The 16,303-nt window shown below is 61.4% G+C and overlaps 1 protein-coding gene across 1 annotated transcript in view; it reads left to right on the plus strand.

The window, feature by feature from the left end:
- The window catches only part of CCDC187 (coiled-coil domain containing 187), a 65,801-nt gene that overhangs the window by 15,247 nt on the left and 34,251 nt on the right, over positions 1 to 16,303 (plus strand). Inside the window, exons 2-8 of the mRNA XM_046680971.1 lie at positions 2,244 to 2,530; positions 4,553 to 5,058; positions 6,503 to 6,601; positions 9,717 to 9,812; positions 14,173 to 14,304; positions 14,839 to 15,902; positions 16,165 to 16,259. Coding sequence (XP_046536927.1) covers positions 2,244 to 2,530; positions 4,553 to 5,058; positions 6,503 to 6,601; positions 9,717 to 9,812; positions 14,173 to 14,304; positions 14,839 to 15,902; positions 16,165 to 16,259 — 2,279 coding nt within the window. The remainder of the gene's footprint in view (positions 1 to 2,243; positions 2,531 to 4,552; positions 5,059 to 6,502; positions 6,602 to 9,716; positions 9,813 to 14,172; positions 14,305 to 14,838; positions 15,903 to 16,164; positions 16,260 to 16,303) is intronic.

Raw genomic sequence — 16,303 nt, forward strand, 5'->3', positions numbered from 1 at the left:
CTTCCCCAGGGCTGGGTCTGCGCAGGTGGCCGTTGGGAGCCATGCTAACATCCAGGCCTGTGCCAGCTGTTGTTGCTGCCGAGTTCTCTGTGGTCTCCATCCCTGGGGCCTGGAGGCAGTGGCGAGGTGGCGGGCCTTTCTCCTTGCCGTCTGCGGACTCCGTCCCTGAGCCTGTCCAGGCCTGCTCAGGGCTGGCTCTGCTAGCGACGAGGCGGAGAGGGGTAAACAGTGTGGGCACTTAGAGCAGAGCCTGCCAGCTTCCAGAAGGCAGCCCTCCCCGCCCCGAGGCCGCCCGCCAGCCCGGGCCGCAACGTCAGCGTGCTCCTCACAGTGCAGCAGGCTGTGGTGTGGTGTGTGGGCACAGTTGGCCCCCAGGCCAGGGGCAGCCCCTGGTGGCAGTGAGGGCCAGAAACTGCCGCCCTGGTGAGTCATCAGTTTCGGGCTGTACTGGCAGGTGCATCTCGGCCCCAGGCGGCAGATGAGGGCCTGGGCTGGCGGTCTTGGCTCTTGAGTGGGCTGCGTGAGGACAGAGGTGCCTGGTTTTCTTTACCTAGTGTGTGCCCGGCCCCCAGGGGGCACTCTATGTTGTCTTTGGACCCTTATAAGAACACTGCCAGGCGAGGGCTAGTGTTCTGCCAGCTTTCTTGAGGAGCAAACTGATGCCCAAGGGCTCAGTGACCTACCCGAGGTCACCAGCGGGCATCTGTGTGTCTGGGAGCTGGGGCTCTCCATCACTGTGTCCACTGTGTGCCCACAGTGGGCCGTGGGCTGCTCTGTTGGCTCTTCACATCCGCCCTTCCCCCACCAAGAAGCCCTGTGACCCTCCTACCCCATCAGTGGCTCAGCATGGCCCTGGGGACCCATAGGGGCCACTGTCTTTCCTGGGGCCCTGGAGGTGGCACCTATTGTGGAGACTCTCCGGCTTCTGACCCTGCCAGGACCCTGGACGTGAGACTGTGCTGCGCCTGTGGAACGGAGCCGGATGGTGTGACATGAATCCTTCCCTGCTCTGCATAGGTCCGGCCTCGCTGGGGGCTCTTACAGCCATGAGCATCCGCATGCCAGGCCACCCCTGCCCCAGCAGTCCCCGGCCCAGGGGGGAGGCAGATGGCTGGGAGTGGCCCTGGGGCCCCACTCACACAGCAAGGGGAGGGGACCTGGCATCAGGCAGGCGCGAGCCAGGGAGGGGTCAGGACGGGAGCCGCGTGTGCTTCACCAGCTGGGGCAAGCCTCCAGCTGGACCTGCGTGGGGCTCAGGCTTAGCTGAGATGCTGCTGGGGCCGAGCGCAGGCCTGACCTGGGGGGACGCTCCTCGACCCCAGGCTGTGCCTCTGCCCAGTGGCGTTGTTGGAGCCTGACGGTTTGTGACCCAGGGAGAGAGCTGACGCTGTTGCTCGCGGCCTCCGGGCTGCAGCCCAGCTCAGAGCCTCAGTCGCCCCAGTGGGTGCAAGAGCCTGGGGCAGGCACGGGCTACTGCAGGGCATGCAGTTGTGGGCGACATCAGCCAGGGTCTGGGCAGGGGGAGGCCGTGTGAGCTGCATCTGGAGCCTCAGTCGTGAAGGGACTGCGGGAAGGCCCCGCAGGGCAGGGAGGAGAGGGAGGAAGTTGGCAGTTTGTCACACTCACAGGGTGACATGGGCCCTGTCGGGTTTGTTTCCTAGTTCACCGCGCATTTGTTTTCATGGCTTTGCTTTTATCAACAGTCGAGCATTTAAACTGACTGCCCGCCGTATTTCCAGGCCTTCTTTCTGGAGAGGTCAGAGTCTCCACTGACCGCTGGGGATAGCTTGATTCCTGCTAATGGCAGAAAAGGGTCCCCAGGCCGCCCCTCCCCTGGGAGAAACTTCTCAGCGCTCAGCTCCCCCTGCTTCTGCTGAGAATGACCCTTTCCCTCTGCTCTTTCGGGAGCAGGGCCAGAGAGTCCAGGAGGATGCTGGGAGAATGTCCCCTGGACCGCAACTGATGCGAAGGGCCGGGGGCTGGCCGGGGGCGGTGGGGCCACAGCGAGGGCCGTTCTTCGGCCAGGTGGCGGCCGTGGGCTTTTGTTCTTATCAAGGCTGCTGGGGGACCCTGCCCGGGGCAAGGAGGCTCTTTGGGAACAGAAGGAGGTCAGGCTGTCTGTGGGCGTACCCTCGGTTGTCCAGTCTCTACGGGTGGTGTGGGAGATGCCATGGTCACCACCTTATGACATGCGCCCTGGCTTGCTGCAGCACCCCAAGAGCTGTTCCCCCCGCCCCGTGTAGCAGAAGCCATCTGCAGGCCACGTGTACACCCAGCACGTCACAGGAACATGCTGTGCCCCGCAGCCACGGGAAGGGCCCCTGGGGTTCCCCTGTGTGGCCCCAGGCCAGCTCTCTGGGACGGCCGACCACACGCAAACACACGGGTGGGAGCTGCTCCATTGCAGCCTTGCCGCGCCATGTCCTCAGTGTTGCAGTCGAGCTGGGCAGCGTGGGACTCCTGGCCAGGCTGATGAGGCAGAGCCAGATGGCTACCATGGTGCTGCTGGAAGGGGGACCTGCCCGCGTAGGTATATCATCTGTCTGGACTGCCAGGTGTGGTCCTGGGCCCTGGGGCTGGAGCCTGGATTTGGGGTCCTGCTGCCCTATTCTCTGAGGCACACGTGTGCTTCCTCTCATCCCGACTATAGGGGAGGTTGGGTGGGGTGGAGGGGACGGCACCTCATATTCCAGGCAGGGCCTGTCCCCAGGGTGACTCCTTCCTCCTGCTGGTGGCTCGTCATGGGGCTGTGTGCCCTGTGCCCTGCCCCACGGAGACAGCAGCGTCTCCAGGCGTCCTGGTTCCCAGGACAGGTTCTTCCGAGTGGCCTCGAGGGTGGCCCTCCGTTCTCCGTGCTGCCTGGAATTAGGGTCTTCTGCTGCAGAGCCCCTTTTCTCTGGGGCCGCTCTGGTGGAATGCCTTCAGGGCAGTTGCTAAAACCAGCGAGTGTCCCTGACCAGCTAGGCCGCTCCCCGACCGCGGAGTGAACTCAGCGGATGCTCACGTTACCCAGAGGCGGGTGGGGCAGGGTCTCTGGCTGCCCAAGGATATGCTGCAGCTGGGGTCCAGCTCTCACCTGGGGGGACCATGCAGAGCCCAGGGCCAGCTGACCACAGAGCCCACGTCCTCCCCTCCACGCTGCCCTGTCAGGATCGTCGGGGTGACAGGAAGCCCACTGGGGGCGGATGGGGCTGGGGTGCTCTCCCAGGAGTGCAGGGGTGGAGAAGCAGGCCTGGGGTCCAGGCACTCGGGCATCTATAGAACTATTTCCATGTGCAAGAGGGGTCCTGAGCATGTGCCAGCGAGAGCTGGGAAGCCAGTGCGCTTCCCCTGACGAGCCCCAAGAGGCCAGAGGGCCAGGGCCTCAAGAGAGGTGGCTGATGTTTTCATGTTGGCCTCAAGGCTGGAGCACTCAGCCCCTCGTCCAGCTGCTGGGGACATGCCTCGTGCTGGCGCCTCTCTCCTGCACCCAGGCTCCCAGGCTGCCCCTGCCCCTGCCTCTAACGCTGACCCTGGGAGCCCCACCCCCCACTCCCAGCCCCTCCCTCACTGCAACCCTACTCTGGCCCCAGCCCGAGCCTGACCCCCACCCTGGCCAGCTCACTCACCGTGCACAGCAGCCGCTGGCCCTGGCGCCCTGGGAGGACTGGGATGGCGCACGACCTAGAGCCCCAGCAGGAATTGAAGGCCTCGGCTCTCTGTCGCTGAGTGACACAGGGTTATTATGCTGTCATGGGGCCACCCGGAACTCTGTCCCACCCCGCTGAGAGGCAGCTCATTAGGAAGGCCCCCCAGGCCATCAGCCCAGGGCCGGGCAGCCCACCGTACCCACCCAGTTCCCATGAATGTCCTGAGGGCGTCCACTGCAGGCCGGGGACCGGGACAGGCTGGCATTTGTAGCCGGGCAGCAGCCTGCCCGCCCACGTGGGCAGGGATGGGCGCTGGGCTGCAGACCACAAGGCTGCCCTGTGAAAGCTCCATCTGACCCCAGGGCACGGGGGGACTGGGAGCTCCCCTGGCTCCGCCCTTGCTCCCCGGCCTGTGGCCATGTCAACCCGTCCGGCCTTCGGGAAATGATCCGGCCCCTCCCTAAAGATAGCCAGAGGCAGTGCCCCTTCTCCCTCGGGGGCCCAGGGAAACCGACCATCAGGAAGGCCAGCGCCAGGCCCAGGTACTGTTTGTGACTTAGGGGCGTGTCAGCATGCTGGGAGATGGCACGTCTCCCCTGGAGGGCACCGAGTGAGTGTGAAGAAGCAGGACTTGGGGCCAGGGTGCCTCTGCTGTGGGCCTTCCCCAGCCTCAGTTTCCCCATCTGTAAATCGGGCTGATCGTGGAAGGGGTGAGGTTGGGATCCAAGAGAGAATGTCCTGGCACTGTCACGCTCGGGGGCATGTGTCGGTCCCCCAGGCCTTTCTCAGTCTGTGGGTGTTCCGAGACAGGAAGGACCGGGAGCAGGGGGTGCCGGGGACAGTGGGGACACAGTGTGAGGCGTTCTGCTCAGCACTGCCCGTTCTCCACCCCTGACCAGCTGTATCTGCTTCTCTCTCCCAAGGGAAGGCAGGCTCTGTCCACCTGCGGCCAAGGACCACTTCATGGCTGCCCTGAGGTGGCCCAGGCCTTCCCAGCAGCCAAGCGCCCTGTGGGGAGCTCCCCACTTGACCTGGTCTGACTACATCGAGGAGCTGGGTCCCCAGGGAAAGGCCTGTAGCCACCTGGTGTGGTCAGCTGGCGAGGGAGACAACGATGGGGACAGCTCAGTGTCATCCGGCCGTCTCTCTGGCTCCTCTGGGGGCCATGGGTCCTGCACACCTCCCCACAGGCACTGGAAGGAGAGGCCCCCCCAGGTGCTGGGGCCCCGGCGGCAGCCCAGGGAGAGCAACCCACGGCTAGAGCAGCTGAGGGACAAGATCCGGGCCCAGGTGTGGGGGCAGGCGAGCTGTGCTTCCCTTGGCACCTGGACACTCTCCAGCACCTCACACCTCTGCAAAAGCTCCACGCCAGCCCCCCGGAGGAAAGTTCGAAAACTGACGAACGCCCCTCCAGCCCCGGCCTACCCAGGTCAGTGGCAGGTTTCCCCAGTGAGGGGCAGGCGGGCGGTGATGCCGCGGGGAGGGTGGAGAGCCGGTAGGATTGGGCTGCTGCAGGCCAGGCCGTGCTGGGCGCCTGAGTGGACCCGCCCGGGCTGGTGGCCAACTGGGTAGGTGAGTGCAGTGTGCCCCCGAGGCCCCAAGAGGGGCTCACAGCCTGGAAGCCGCATGGAGCTTAGGGTCCTCCCGGGAGGTGTGTCCCAGCTGGGCTTAAGGAAGAATTGATTCACGGATGGACACAGAGACAGGCTGGGGAGGCTGATGGAAAGAAGAGGGATGCTGGGATGGAGGCAGGGTGTCCACAGGGCGTGCCTGGAGGCGTGGAAGGGACCCGGTCCCCTGGGCCTGGAGTCCGCAGCCCTTGGGGAGGGGGCTCGGGGGGGCAAGTGGTGCGATCAGGTGTGTGAGGACTTGGCTCAGGAACCCTGTAAAACCCGCAGGGGATTTGCAAGGTCCTCAGGACCAGGCGTGGCCCGGCCCTGGGGCGTGGCGGCCAGGCCCGGGCGAGGTTGGAGATTTAAAGACATGGCCACCATCTCCGTGCTGGATGCGGTTGAGGTGCAGCCGTGTGGCTTTATCTCCGTGCGGCTGCCTAGCTTTCTCCATGGGACAGGAGAGGGGTTTCATTTTTTATTATTCTTAAGATACACTCTTCTGTTTTTTTAAATTGTGGCAAACACACATCACATAAATTTTACCATTTTAACCACTTTTAACTGCACAGCTCAGTGGCATTAAGCACGTTCTCATTGTTGTGCAGCCGTCCCCACCATCATCTCCAGGACTTTCTCATCTCAGACTGAAGCTCTGTGCCCACTGAACACTCACCCCCTCCCCTCCCCCAGCCCCGGCGCCAGCACCCCACCTCCTGTCTCTGTGGGTTGGCTCCTCGAGGGCCCTCACAGGAGTGGAGTCCCACAGGACCCGTCCTTCTGCGACTCTTTCTTAGAGGAGGTGGCACTGCCGCTTTCTTGTAGCGCATCTGGAAAGCATGAAGAATGACACAAAGTGGGCACTCCTCCCTGTGTGCCTCGCTCCCCCAAACTGCCCCGGTCAGCACTTCGGGGTGCATCCCTCTAAGTCATTACTTCTCTTCGCAAAACAAGACCTTAGGCACCTGCTGTGACATCCCCTTCCTGTGCTGCGGGATCCGACAGCGTGGGCCCAGCTCGAGGGCACGGGGAGCCCTGCTGGGAGACAGCTGTGCCAGTTCTGGTGGGAAAGCCATGGCGCCGCCAGCCCGCTTCCCAGCCGAGTGCCTGCACCTGTCGGGATTGGCCCTGCGGAATGTGCTCGGGCCTGAGGCGTTGGTCAAAGGCGCTGTGTTTAAAGACTTTTGAACCAGGACCTATTCCTGGAAAGTGTTCACAGAATCTCTTTCCTTACGATGCTTCCTTCTTATCACTCTGCTCCAGGCTTAGGCGTCCTGAGTGTCGCTGAGCGCAGAGTTGAAGACAAGGCCATCCCTGGCCAGGATCAGGAGCCCTCTGCGGTCTCCCAGAGCCAGGCCTCAGGTGAGTGGCTCTGTGGCCGGCCATGCTGGTACCCCTGGTCGGATGCTTAGGCCACGGTGAGGGCAGCACGGTTCTGGACCCAACACTCTCTGCGCGGTTTCTCTCTCCTGCTGTGAGATTGGCTCTGTTACATTCCCCACTCACAGATGAGGACATTGAGGGTCACAGAGGACCCCAGCCATGAAGGGGCCAAGCAGAGATTTGGACCCAGCCTGCCATTCTCTGGAGCCAGATTTCTAACCCCCCGCTTCCCTAGCGGGGAGGGAATCCAGGCAGGGCCTGCAGGGCAGGCTGGGGCTCAAAGTGGGGGGCGCTGGGCAGGGGCGTCTCCTTGCTGAGATCTCCTTCATGGAATAGGTGAGGTCTTTCCTGCATGGTCACATGCCAGCCATAGCGGCTGGGCCCGAGGCCCTCCAGGTCCTGCCAGCTCCTGGGCTCCCTGTTCCATCTTGCAGGCAAGAGACACTGCCCGCCTGTCCCACCGATGGCCCCGCCTTGCCAGGGAGGTGCTGAAGGGTCGGCAGTGGGTCGGCAGAAGGGTCCAGGGGCCTAGGGAACCGCTAGGTTTTGGCTCACTCATTCCCTTGACATATAGCAGGGGTGAGAATGGAGAGGCAGCCGGGAACATCCCAGGGGCTGGAGGGCAGCAGCTTCAAGGAGCCTGGAGGGCATCCCCTGCAGTGGGACCCGTGGGCAGGTTTTAAGCAGGAGCCCGGTGAGTCTGGGCTTTGGCAGGCTCGCTCTGTCTGCAGGATGGGGAAGGCGGGGAGGAGGGGACTTTGGAGACCCCAGACCAGGGTGGGGGAAGGACTCAGGAGCAGAGGTTAGGCCGCCCCGGATGCCTGAGGCTGCTGGGGTCTCAGCCCTGGGGAATAGTGTGGGTTTTCCATGGGGCGGTGGGGGAGGATGAGGTGAGAGTTGAGTGCCCGGGGAACAGTCGTTGCCCATCCCAGTGTTGTCCTGGTGGCCTGGGTGGAGTGAAGATGGTTGACACTTGGGTCGGACCCCACTGGGCAGCAGCCACAGGCACGTTTTCCAACGTGTGTCCAGCCCCAGTGGGATGGGTGAGCCTAGTGCTGATGCGGGTGAGGTCCGAGGGGCAGCACCCTCTCCCTGATCCCATCTCTGGCCTCACCACGGCCACCAGCAGCTCCCCACAGAACCTGGGGTGCTCCTGGCCCGGCCCATCCCTGCTGTGGCTCCCGGCGAGCGCTCCTGTCTTCCTCCTCCTCCGTCCTCGAGCACCCTGAAGGCCTCAGCTCGTCCAACTGGTCACTCTCTGTGTTCCCACCTCACGGAGGCTGCTGGGGCCCATCAGCCAAATTCAGGACTTGGCCGGGGGTCAGTCGGGGACCTCAGTACCCAGCGTCATCGGTCACAGCTCTTGGCGGTCACATTTCATCCTAGTTTTGGAACCCTCTGGAAGCAGGGTGTGGGGACAGGGCCCGGGTCTTTTTTTCTTTAAATTATGGTAAAATACACATAACATAAAATTTATCTTTTAAAAAAAATTTTATTGATGTCATAATAGCTTATAACATTGTTAAATTTTCCTTGTACTTTATTATTGGTCAGTCACCATATAAATGTGCCCTTTTGCCCACCCCCCAACCCCCTTCCCCTCTGGTAACCACTAATCTGTTCTCTTTGTCCACGTGCTAGTTTATCTTCCACATATGAGTGAAATCACATGGTGTTTCTCTTTCTCTGTCTGGCTTATTTCGCTTAACACAATACCCTCAAGGTCTATCCATGTTGTTGCAAAGGGGAACCAAGATTTTGTCTCTCTTTATGGCTGAGTAGTATTCCATTGTATGTATACACCACATCTTCTTTATCGAGTCCTCAGTGGATGGGCACTTGGGTTGCTTCCACGTCTTGGCTATTGTGAATAATGCTCCAATGAACATGGGGGTGCATGAGTCTCTTTGAATTGTTATTTCAAGTTCTTTGGCTGAATACCCAGTAGTGGGAGAGCTGGGTCATGTGGTGTTTCTATTTTCAGTTTTTTGAGAAATCTCCACACTAAAATTTACCATTTTTAACTGCACACATCAATGGCGTTAAGCACATTCACAACATTGTGCAGCCGTCCCACCATCCCTCTCCAGGACTCTCATCTTCCCAAACTGAAACTGTCCCCACTGGACACTCACCCCCTCCCGTCCCCAGCTCTGGCACCACCGCCCCACCTCCTGCCTCTGGGTTGACCCTCTCGGCCCTCACATGGAGTCCTATAGGATCTGTCCTTCTGTGCGGGCTGCGTCTTGAGGCCCCTCCTGCCGGCAGGGTCGGGCACTGAGGAGGCAGGGCCAGGCCAAGGCCAGGACCCAGCCGCACTGGGGGCCTGGGGAGCCCTTGAGCCAGTCTTCGCCCATCACCTTGGCCCTGCAGGGACGTCGCGCCCTCGGCCCTGCTCACACGCACTCCCTGGCTGGTTGGCTTTTTGGTGCTTCACAGACGCAGCCCCCACCCCAGCCTGGGACAGAGACACATGAGGCCAAGTGGTGCAGGGAAAGGTGACCACACCAGCCCTCAGGAAGCCGGTCCATATGGGTCAGCCACTGTGCTTGCCGTGGGACTTGCACGACCTTCTCCCCTTTTGGGGGTCTCTGTGTCCCCACCTGTCCATCCAGGGGTGGACCCCACCATGGGAAGGCCCCTCAGCTCCAGCTCTCACTCCTTCCTCTCTCTGCCAAGTTGATTTTCAGTCTGGCTGGGCACTGCCCCATGGGCTCACTTGTGGGCCCATTCAGACACTTATTCACTCAACAAACATGAGTGCCATGGGCCAGCCCTGAGCTGGGTGCAGGAGACCAAGATGGGAGGCTGTTCCTGTCCTTGGGTGTCTTGGCCTCCAGACACTCGGGAATTTGTGCCGTCAGGGTGAGTAGTGAGGGGGAGTGTGTCATGCCCCACGCAGAACGCCTTGAGGGGATGGACAGTCAGGTGGGCCGCCGGCACTGTGCTCGGCCGCCCACACCGGCAAGCAGGACGAGGGAGCAGACAGGACGGCCACGTTGCTCTGTAGGACCCGGGCGCCAGCCGGCCGTTCTGTGTGCTGTGTCATTGCTCACCCTCTCTCCTTCCTTCCCCTTCTCCCTTCTCGCTGAAGATCCTTGGGAGAAAACCAGAAGGATGAAAAGTAGTGCTTGCAAGAGAAAGAAGGCCGCCAAGGTGCCCACCCCTGGAAGAGCCACCAAAGACAGGGGTAAGGATCACTCACTCGGCCCCGTGGGGGCTTCACCGCCTGCTCACCAGGTGGCCGATGGCTTTTGGTCCCGGTGCCGGGGCTGGCGGCTCCCAGCGGTGCCTGGAGCACGTGGGCACAGGGTTGGGGGCATCTGGGATGGGCGGGGCCGCGAGGAGGAGGCCTGCGTTGGCGTCTGCATTCGGGGTGGCTGTAGAGTCTGGCCGTCGCCGGCAGGGGGCTGCCCCTAGCAGTGGAGTGCAAGTCCGCAACCCCAACACGGCTGGCGGCCTCGAAGGGCCCCTGGATGATACTCTGTTGCGTGTTCGCGGTGGCCGCTGTCAGAGTGTGGCTGTGTCTTCGCATGGAGGCAGCCAGGACGCGCCTGAGTGGGGACGTGTCTGCTTTTCTGTCACTTGGCGTCACTTGCTCTTTGCTGCCTTCAGCAGCGGGATGTCGGGCGGAGGGAACAGGCCCTGGCCCGCCTGGCGCGGGGTGGAGAATTCCAGGCAGCACGCCGGCTGTGTCCCTTCACCCCAGCACGGGGTGGCGGGAAAGCCTTGGGTAGTGTCCACTCTCTCCAGCCCCTCTGGGGACTTCAGGCAGGGGTACAAGTCAGCCGACCACTTTTGTGAGGACAGTTTCGTAAACGTGTCCCAGGAGAGTTCCGTTAAGGGGTGCTGGCCGCGGTCACAGAGGAATTTCTAGTCGGGCGTCTGTTCCCTGAGGGCCTGGCGGGGTGTGGCCCCCAGCACCCTGCATGCTTCTGTGGACCTTCTGGGATGAACCCGAGAGATGTCCCTGCCCTGGGGCTGGACCTGTCACCGCCGGAAGGGTCGGATGTGGGCGTGTGGGGAACGAGGGGCCAGCATTCCTCTGGGGCTCTCCTTGAGAACGTTCTGGGCGGTCAGCGTGGAGCGGCTGTGCTCAGCGCCCAGCTCCGTGTGTGCCGTGCACTCTACGGACATCATTCATGTGATCCTCGCAGCTCTCCTCTCACAGCTTTCTCCCATTTCGTAGATGAGGAAACTGAGGCTCCGAGTTCTACAGCCTCCCCAGGGCCACACAGGTGAGCCCTGGTCGGGCCCTGACCCATCCTGCCCAGGCCTGTGCCTCTCTCCTGAGAAAGCCCAGCTGTGTGTCCCTGGGACCACGCCTGAGCACCTTCTTGAGGCCCACCTGTGGCACCTGGGCTCTGGGACCACCACACCATGGGGTCTGGGGACACCACCAAGACCCCCCCCCCCCCCAGGTTAGGAGAACCCTACCCACTGGGGCCAAGGTCAGCTCTGTGGGACCCTTGGTCTAAGAGTGTGCAGCACTGGGGTGCAACTTTCGAGCTGCTCCTGTGCCCCTCTGTGCCTCAGTTTTCCCCCATGGCGTGAGATCACAATCCTGGACCGGGAGTGAGTGGTGTGTGCTCTGCCCCCACGTCATCAGACCCACCTGCCCTGCTCTCAGCAAAGCCTGAGGTCCAGTGGAGTGAATGAGTGCCTTCGTTCTCCTTGCTCCATGAGGTGGCCCTGAGTGATGGGGGGAGCTCAGTCAGGGCCGTGGGGCGCCGGGGCAGCTGTCTTTATTCAGCTGGGCAGGAGGCGACCCAGAAGAGGAGGGGAAACCTTCACTGGAACCAGAGAGTGAGGGATGCTGGGAGACACAGAGAAGGTTCCGGAAGATCCACCAAACATGCACAAAATATAACAATTTTCTGTATCATTGTCTCCTCCCTTCCTCAGCTTTTTGGTTTGTTTTATTTTAATGGCTCACTTGAAAAATGACCTGCTTTCTGCCTGACACTGGGTCAAAAGGGCGTGCCACAGGCCGCATTCATCATCGTAACCACTGTGTCACCCTGACGGAGTTGACCATTAGTTTCTGTCAGTGACGAAGTCACAGCTGGGCTAAGGAGAGATGAGTTTGGGTTCAGAGGTCAGAGCCACAGGACTTGGGAATTGGATGAATTAGAAATTTGCTGTAGTTAACAAAAAATTAAATCACAATAGTTATAAAATATTCATCCATCCGGGCTGAAGGAAAATGAAGCCCAATATTTAATTTCAGATTATGTCATCTCACTTTGCATTTTTTATCATAGATTAGGTCGGCCCTGGAACTGTGACAGAGCACTTGGGGACTTCATCCATTTCCACAGATTAAAAATCCTCTCGTAAAAAAATTAATTGCCATTAAACTGCTCAGCGGAAGAAAAAAATGTGCCCACCAGGACCCATTTATTGACCTGGACCCCTCTGGCGGGCTAACGGGGAAGCTGAGCGGCCAGTGATGGAGGGGCCTGTGGGGTGGGGGCGCTGAGGGGGTCTGGCCAGCGGGCCGCCCCCTCCCCACCTGCGATGTCCCTGCCCAGTGCCGCAGCAGAGACCAGTTTTGTGCAATACAGCATCTGTAGGGACCAGGACGGAGGACCCTCGCTGGGGAGCCCAACCCCACTGGGCCACTCAAAACCCAGATGTGGCCAGGTGGGCAGCCCCAGCCTCAGCCCTGACCTTTGACTCTGCCCTGAGCCAGCAGAATCCTGACCCTTCCAGGCCCAATTCCTATAGTGATAGTGACTGCTTTTTCATCCTTGTGACCCTGTGGGGAGGTGCTTACAAATGGGGAAAACTGAGGTACAGAGAAGTTAGGTCCCTTGCCCAAGGCCCCTAGCTAGTGATCAGCAGAGTCAGCATTTAAACCGAGGTCTGGGGCTCCTGAAACCAAGCTCTTAACCTAAGGGGTCCCCAGAGGATGGCGCTGGAGGCCGTGGCCTAAAGAGGGTGTGGCCTTGTGTCCTGTCCCACAGAGGACGTGGCCTCAGGGGTCCTTCCTAGGGGTGTGGCCTCTGGAGGGCGTGGCTCTGTGTCCCCCCTTCTACTTCCTGGAGCCACAGCTTCAGGCCTGTGGCTGATGTCTCTGGGTCTGGGTGTTGGGGAGGGTGCCATGTCTGGGGAGCAGTGTGTGCTAGGGAGGCCCCTGACCCTGTCGCCTGCCCCCCTCCTCCAGTGGTCAGCTTTCTGGATGGTCTTTGCTGTAAGGCACCCTCACTGGGCAGGAATGGCCCCTCCTTGGGGGGCCAGACAAGTCTTGGCCTGAGCAGTCTTGTTTCCCTGTGGCGCTGCCCTGGGCTGGCCCCCCGAGAGAGGTGCAGTGTGTGTGTGCATGTGCATATGTCTCTGTGTGTGCAAGCATGTGTGTGAGCTAAAGGTCAGCCACCACCTCCTGCCTCTGCCAGGGCTCTTGTGAATGGGTTCGTAATGCTGTGGGGCTGATAGTGGCATTTGGTGAGTATAATCTGGGATTATGAAGCAACACCTCAATAAATGATGTTTATTATGTGACGACATCTATTAAAGAAAGCTTGTGTGTGTTTGGGGTGTGGTGGGCATTTATTTCCGCACTCTCTGGGACGCCAGCCTGGGCATCTTCCTTGACCTCCACCCCCTGTTGCCACTGAGTCTCACCAGCCTAAAAACAAATTAATTTCCTCCATCTTAGTGCAAATGATCAGCTGTAACGTTACCCTCCCACTTGCCCTGAGGTGAGCTCTGCATGTGCTGATGGATTGTTATTATTACTGTCGACTTGAAAAGCACATTCACCTATTTTATCCTCAAAATGAGTTTATTTGGAAATAGCCAAAAGAATAGCAATTCAGGATGAGCCTGCTACTGGGAACCATGGGCACATCTAGAGAACACAGGAGGGAGCTGCCTTTATAGAGAAAAGGGGGAGAGGGAGGGCAGGAACGTCTCTTCATTGGCTGGGCTGTGGTGTTTCTGATTGGCTGAGCTATGGTGTTTCTGATTGGCTGAGCTGTGGCATTTCTGATTGGCTCAGCTGCAGCATTTCTGATTGGCTGGGCTGCGGTGTTTCTGATTGGCTGGGCTGTTGCCGGGTGGGAGAGAAGTCTTCCCTCAGAGGTAAAGTGGTTGTGCTTCCGGTTTGGAGCGATTGAGGATGTGCTGGGGCCGGGGCTGCCCTGCAGGCCTCCCTGTATAGGGTAGGTGAGGTTTGTGTTACTAATTTCCACATTACTCTTATTCTATCATCTGGCATATACTGATAACGTGCAGTGTGTCTGGGTGCATGTGGAGCGTTTTACAAAAATGTAGGGAGCGGGTTTTATTACCCCTGTTCACTGAAGAGAAGATGGAAAGTCAGAAAAGTCAGATCACCTTTCAAGGTTATTCCGGGACTCAGTCCCGCCTCTTGCTAGCTAGTGGCTGGGGGTGCGGCTCTGCCCCAGGGGGCCTGGACACCAGGGATGTCACTGCAAGCCCCTGCAGGAGCATGTGACTTGGTGTCCTGCGGCTCCATGAGCCACCACCCTCCCCGTCCGGGCCCGTGTTTGGAGAGCCCTGGCCGTGTGTGTTCTCTGTTTAAGACTCTGAGTTGGTCGGTGTTTCCGCCTGGAGAAAAGGACAAGCCCTGGCAAGGGTGCTGCTCGGGCCCGCCCGCCGTCCCCAGGCTCCAGAGCAAGGCAGCCTCGGGAGACCCGGCCTGGCCACGAAACTAGGTACCTTGCGCCTCCACCTGGGGCTGCCCCTGTTCTGCTGTGGCATCTGGGGGGGTGGCACAGAGGGAGACACGCCCGGTCCCCTCACTGCCTGAGAAGGAGGTGGTGTCGGGTGCAGGAGTGGCACCACTGTCCCCACGACCTGTCAGATGCCCTCCGAACCCCCATCAGAGGCGGACTTTGGGAAATCATCACATTTAAAACTGAAAGGAAAGGATTTCTGTCCCCAAGAGCCACCGTCGAGGCTTCCTTGACTTAGGGACACAGGAGGGGAGCCGCGAGGGCTCCTCCCGCAGACATCCATCACCCCCGATTTGCACCCAGTTTTCACCCTGTCCAGAGCAGATGGCTCTGTGCCAGGTGCCCAGGCACAGCTTTGAGTCACGCCAATGCCCCCTCTCCCCGCCCAAGGCTTCTGCAAGTAACTAGGAGCAGAAGTCCAGAGGGGAGCGCCCTGGGGGCCAGGCGGAGTGTGCCTCTGGGTGGAGGAGCTGGCCCCTTGCCTGCTGCCTCTGTGGCTCCCTGTCTTTGCAGGAGGCAGCAAGAAAGGTAGAGCTGCTGAGCACTCGCCTGTCTGCCCCCGGACGCCCAGCCCAGCCTCTGTCTGCAGTGACCCACAGGCATCTGTCAACACGCCCAACCTGGCTTCCTGCGATCCGCCAGTGACCCTGCAAAATGCTATGGCCATCCTTCAAGACCTGCGCCAGCAGGTCCAGGTCGGGCTGGACTTGGCCCGAGACCGTGGTGCCAGGGCAGGGCCGGAGCTGGGGTCATCAAGGCCGTGGCTGCGGGACCTGGCAGGGAGGAGGCAGCAGGGTCGCTGGAGCAACCCAGATGTGCAGGGCTCCTTCTCGAAGAGTCCTTGGGCCACGATGGAGGGGCAGCGCTCCTGCTTAGGGAGTGCTGGGAGTTTCCCCAGGGGACGGTGCTGGAGCACCTCAGCTGGGGGGGCCTCCTGTCCGCAGAGCGCCTGGGCGGCCCGGGGACGGGACCTCCCCTTCCCGAGGCCCTGCAGCCCCACCGCAAGCTCGGGCCCCTTCCCGCAGCGGCCCTGGAGCGCCTCGGCCCGGCAGGCCTTCCGTCCGCAGAGGACCTGGGCCACTTGTGAGGACTGGGAGGCCCCTGCCCAAGGACCACGGGGCCCTCTGGGGAGGCCAACCCCTCCCGCCCCCCGGCCCTGGAGCGCCTCCTTCCCGCAGAGGCCTGGTGCCCCGGCGTGCAAGGCCCGAGGCTCCCTCCTGCCGCCCTGGGGAGCGAAGCCCGCCTGGCCGAGGCCAGCCCGGAGCCCCCCTCGGGGCGCCCCTGGCAAGGAGAACGGGGTGCGGCCGCCGCCACCCTGCCCGCAGCCCCGGGGGCCCCTGGGCCGCCCCTACAGCTCCGAGTCCTTGCGGGAGTTCATGCGCCAGAAGGCGCTGGCCCGGAGGCGGCAGGCCCTGCAGGAGAAGGCGTCGGCCGTGCGCGCCCTGGAGCTGAGGAACCAGAGGCTGCAGGAGGTCTACAGGAAACAGAGGGAGGCTGTCCTCGGCAAAGCCATCCCTGTGGTGTCCCAGGCCACCCCTGGCATCGTGACCTTTGTCCCGCACGCTGCACGGTCCAGGGTAGGCGCCGGGGTGCGGGTAAGGATGGGTGCTGTCCAGCTCAGCCACTGAGCTCCCCGGGGGCCCCACACACCTGCCTCCCTGGGTACAATGGGGCTCTGGAGGGACCCCATTGCCTCTGACCCGGCCCCTAAAGAGGGCACCCCCAAGGGGTCCAGCCTGAGACCCCCGTGGAGGCCAGGGCCAGCTCTGAGGCCAAGAGACAGGATCTCGGGGTCTCCTGGTCTGGGATGGGGCTCTGACTGCGTCCCCTCTGCTTTAGGCCCTGGAAGCCGCTGGGAGCCCAGGGTCGCCTGTGCTGGAGTGGAGCAAGGTGACATCTGGCATGGTGCTGGGCAACCAGGAGGTCCCGGGCAGGTGGGTCTGCGGGTGCGGGGCTGCCCTTCCTGGCCAGGGTCCTC

This window comes from Equus quagga, chromosome 1 (assembly GCF_021613505.1).
Source record: "Equus quagga isolate Etosha38 chromosome 1, UCLA_HA_Equagga_1.0, whole genome shotgun sequence".
In the NCBI taxonomy this organism is placed as follows: Eukaryota; Metazoa; Chordata; class Mammalia; order Perissodactyla; family Equidae; genus Equus; species Equus quagga.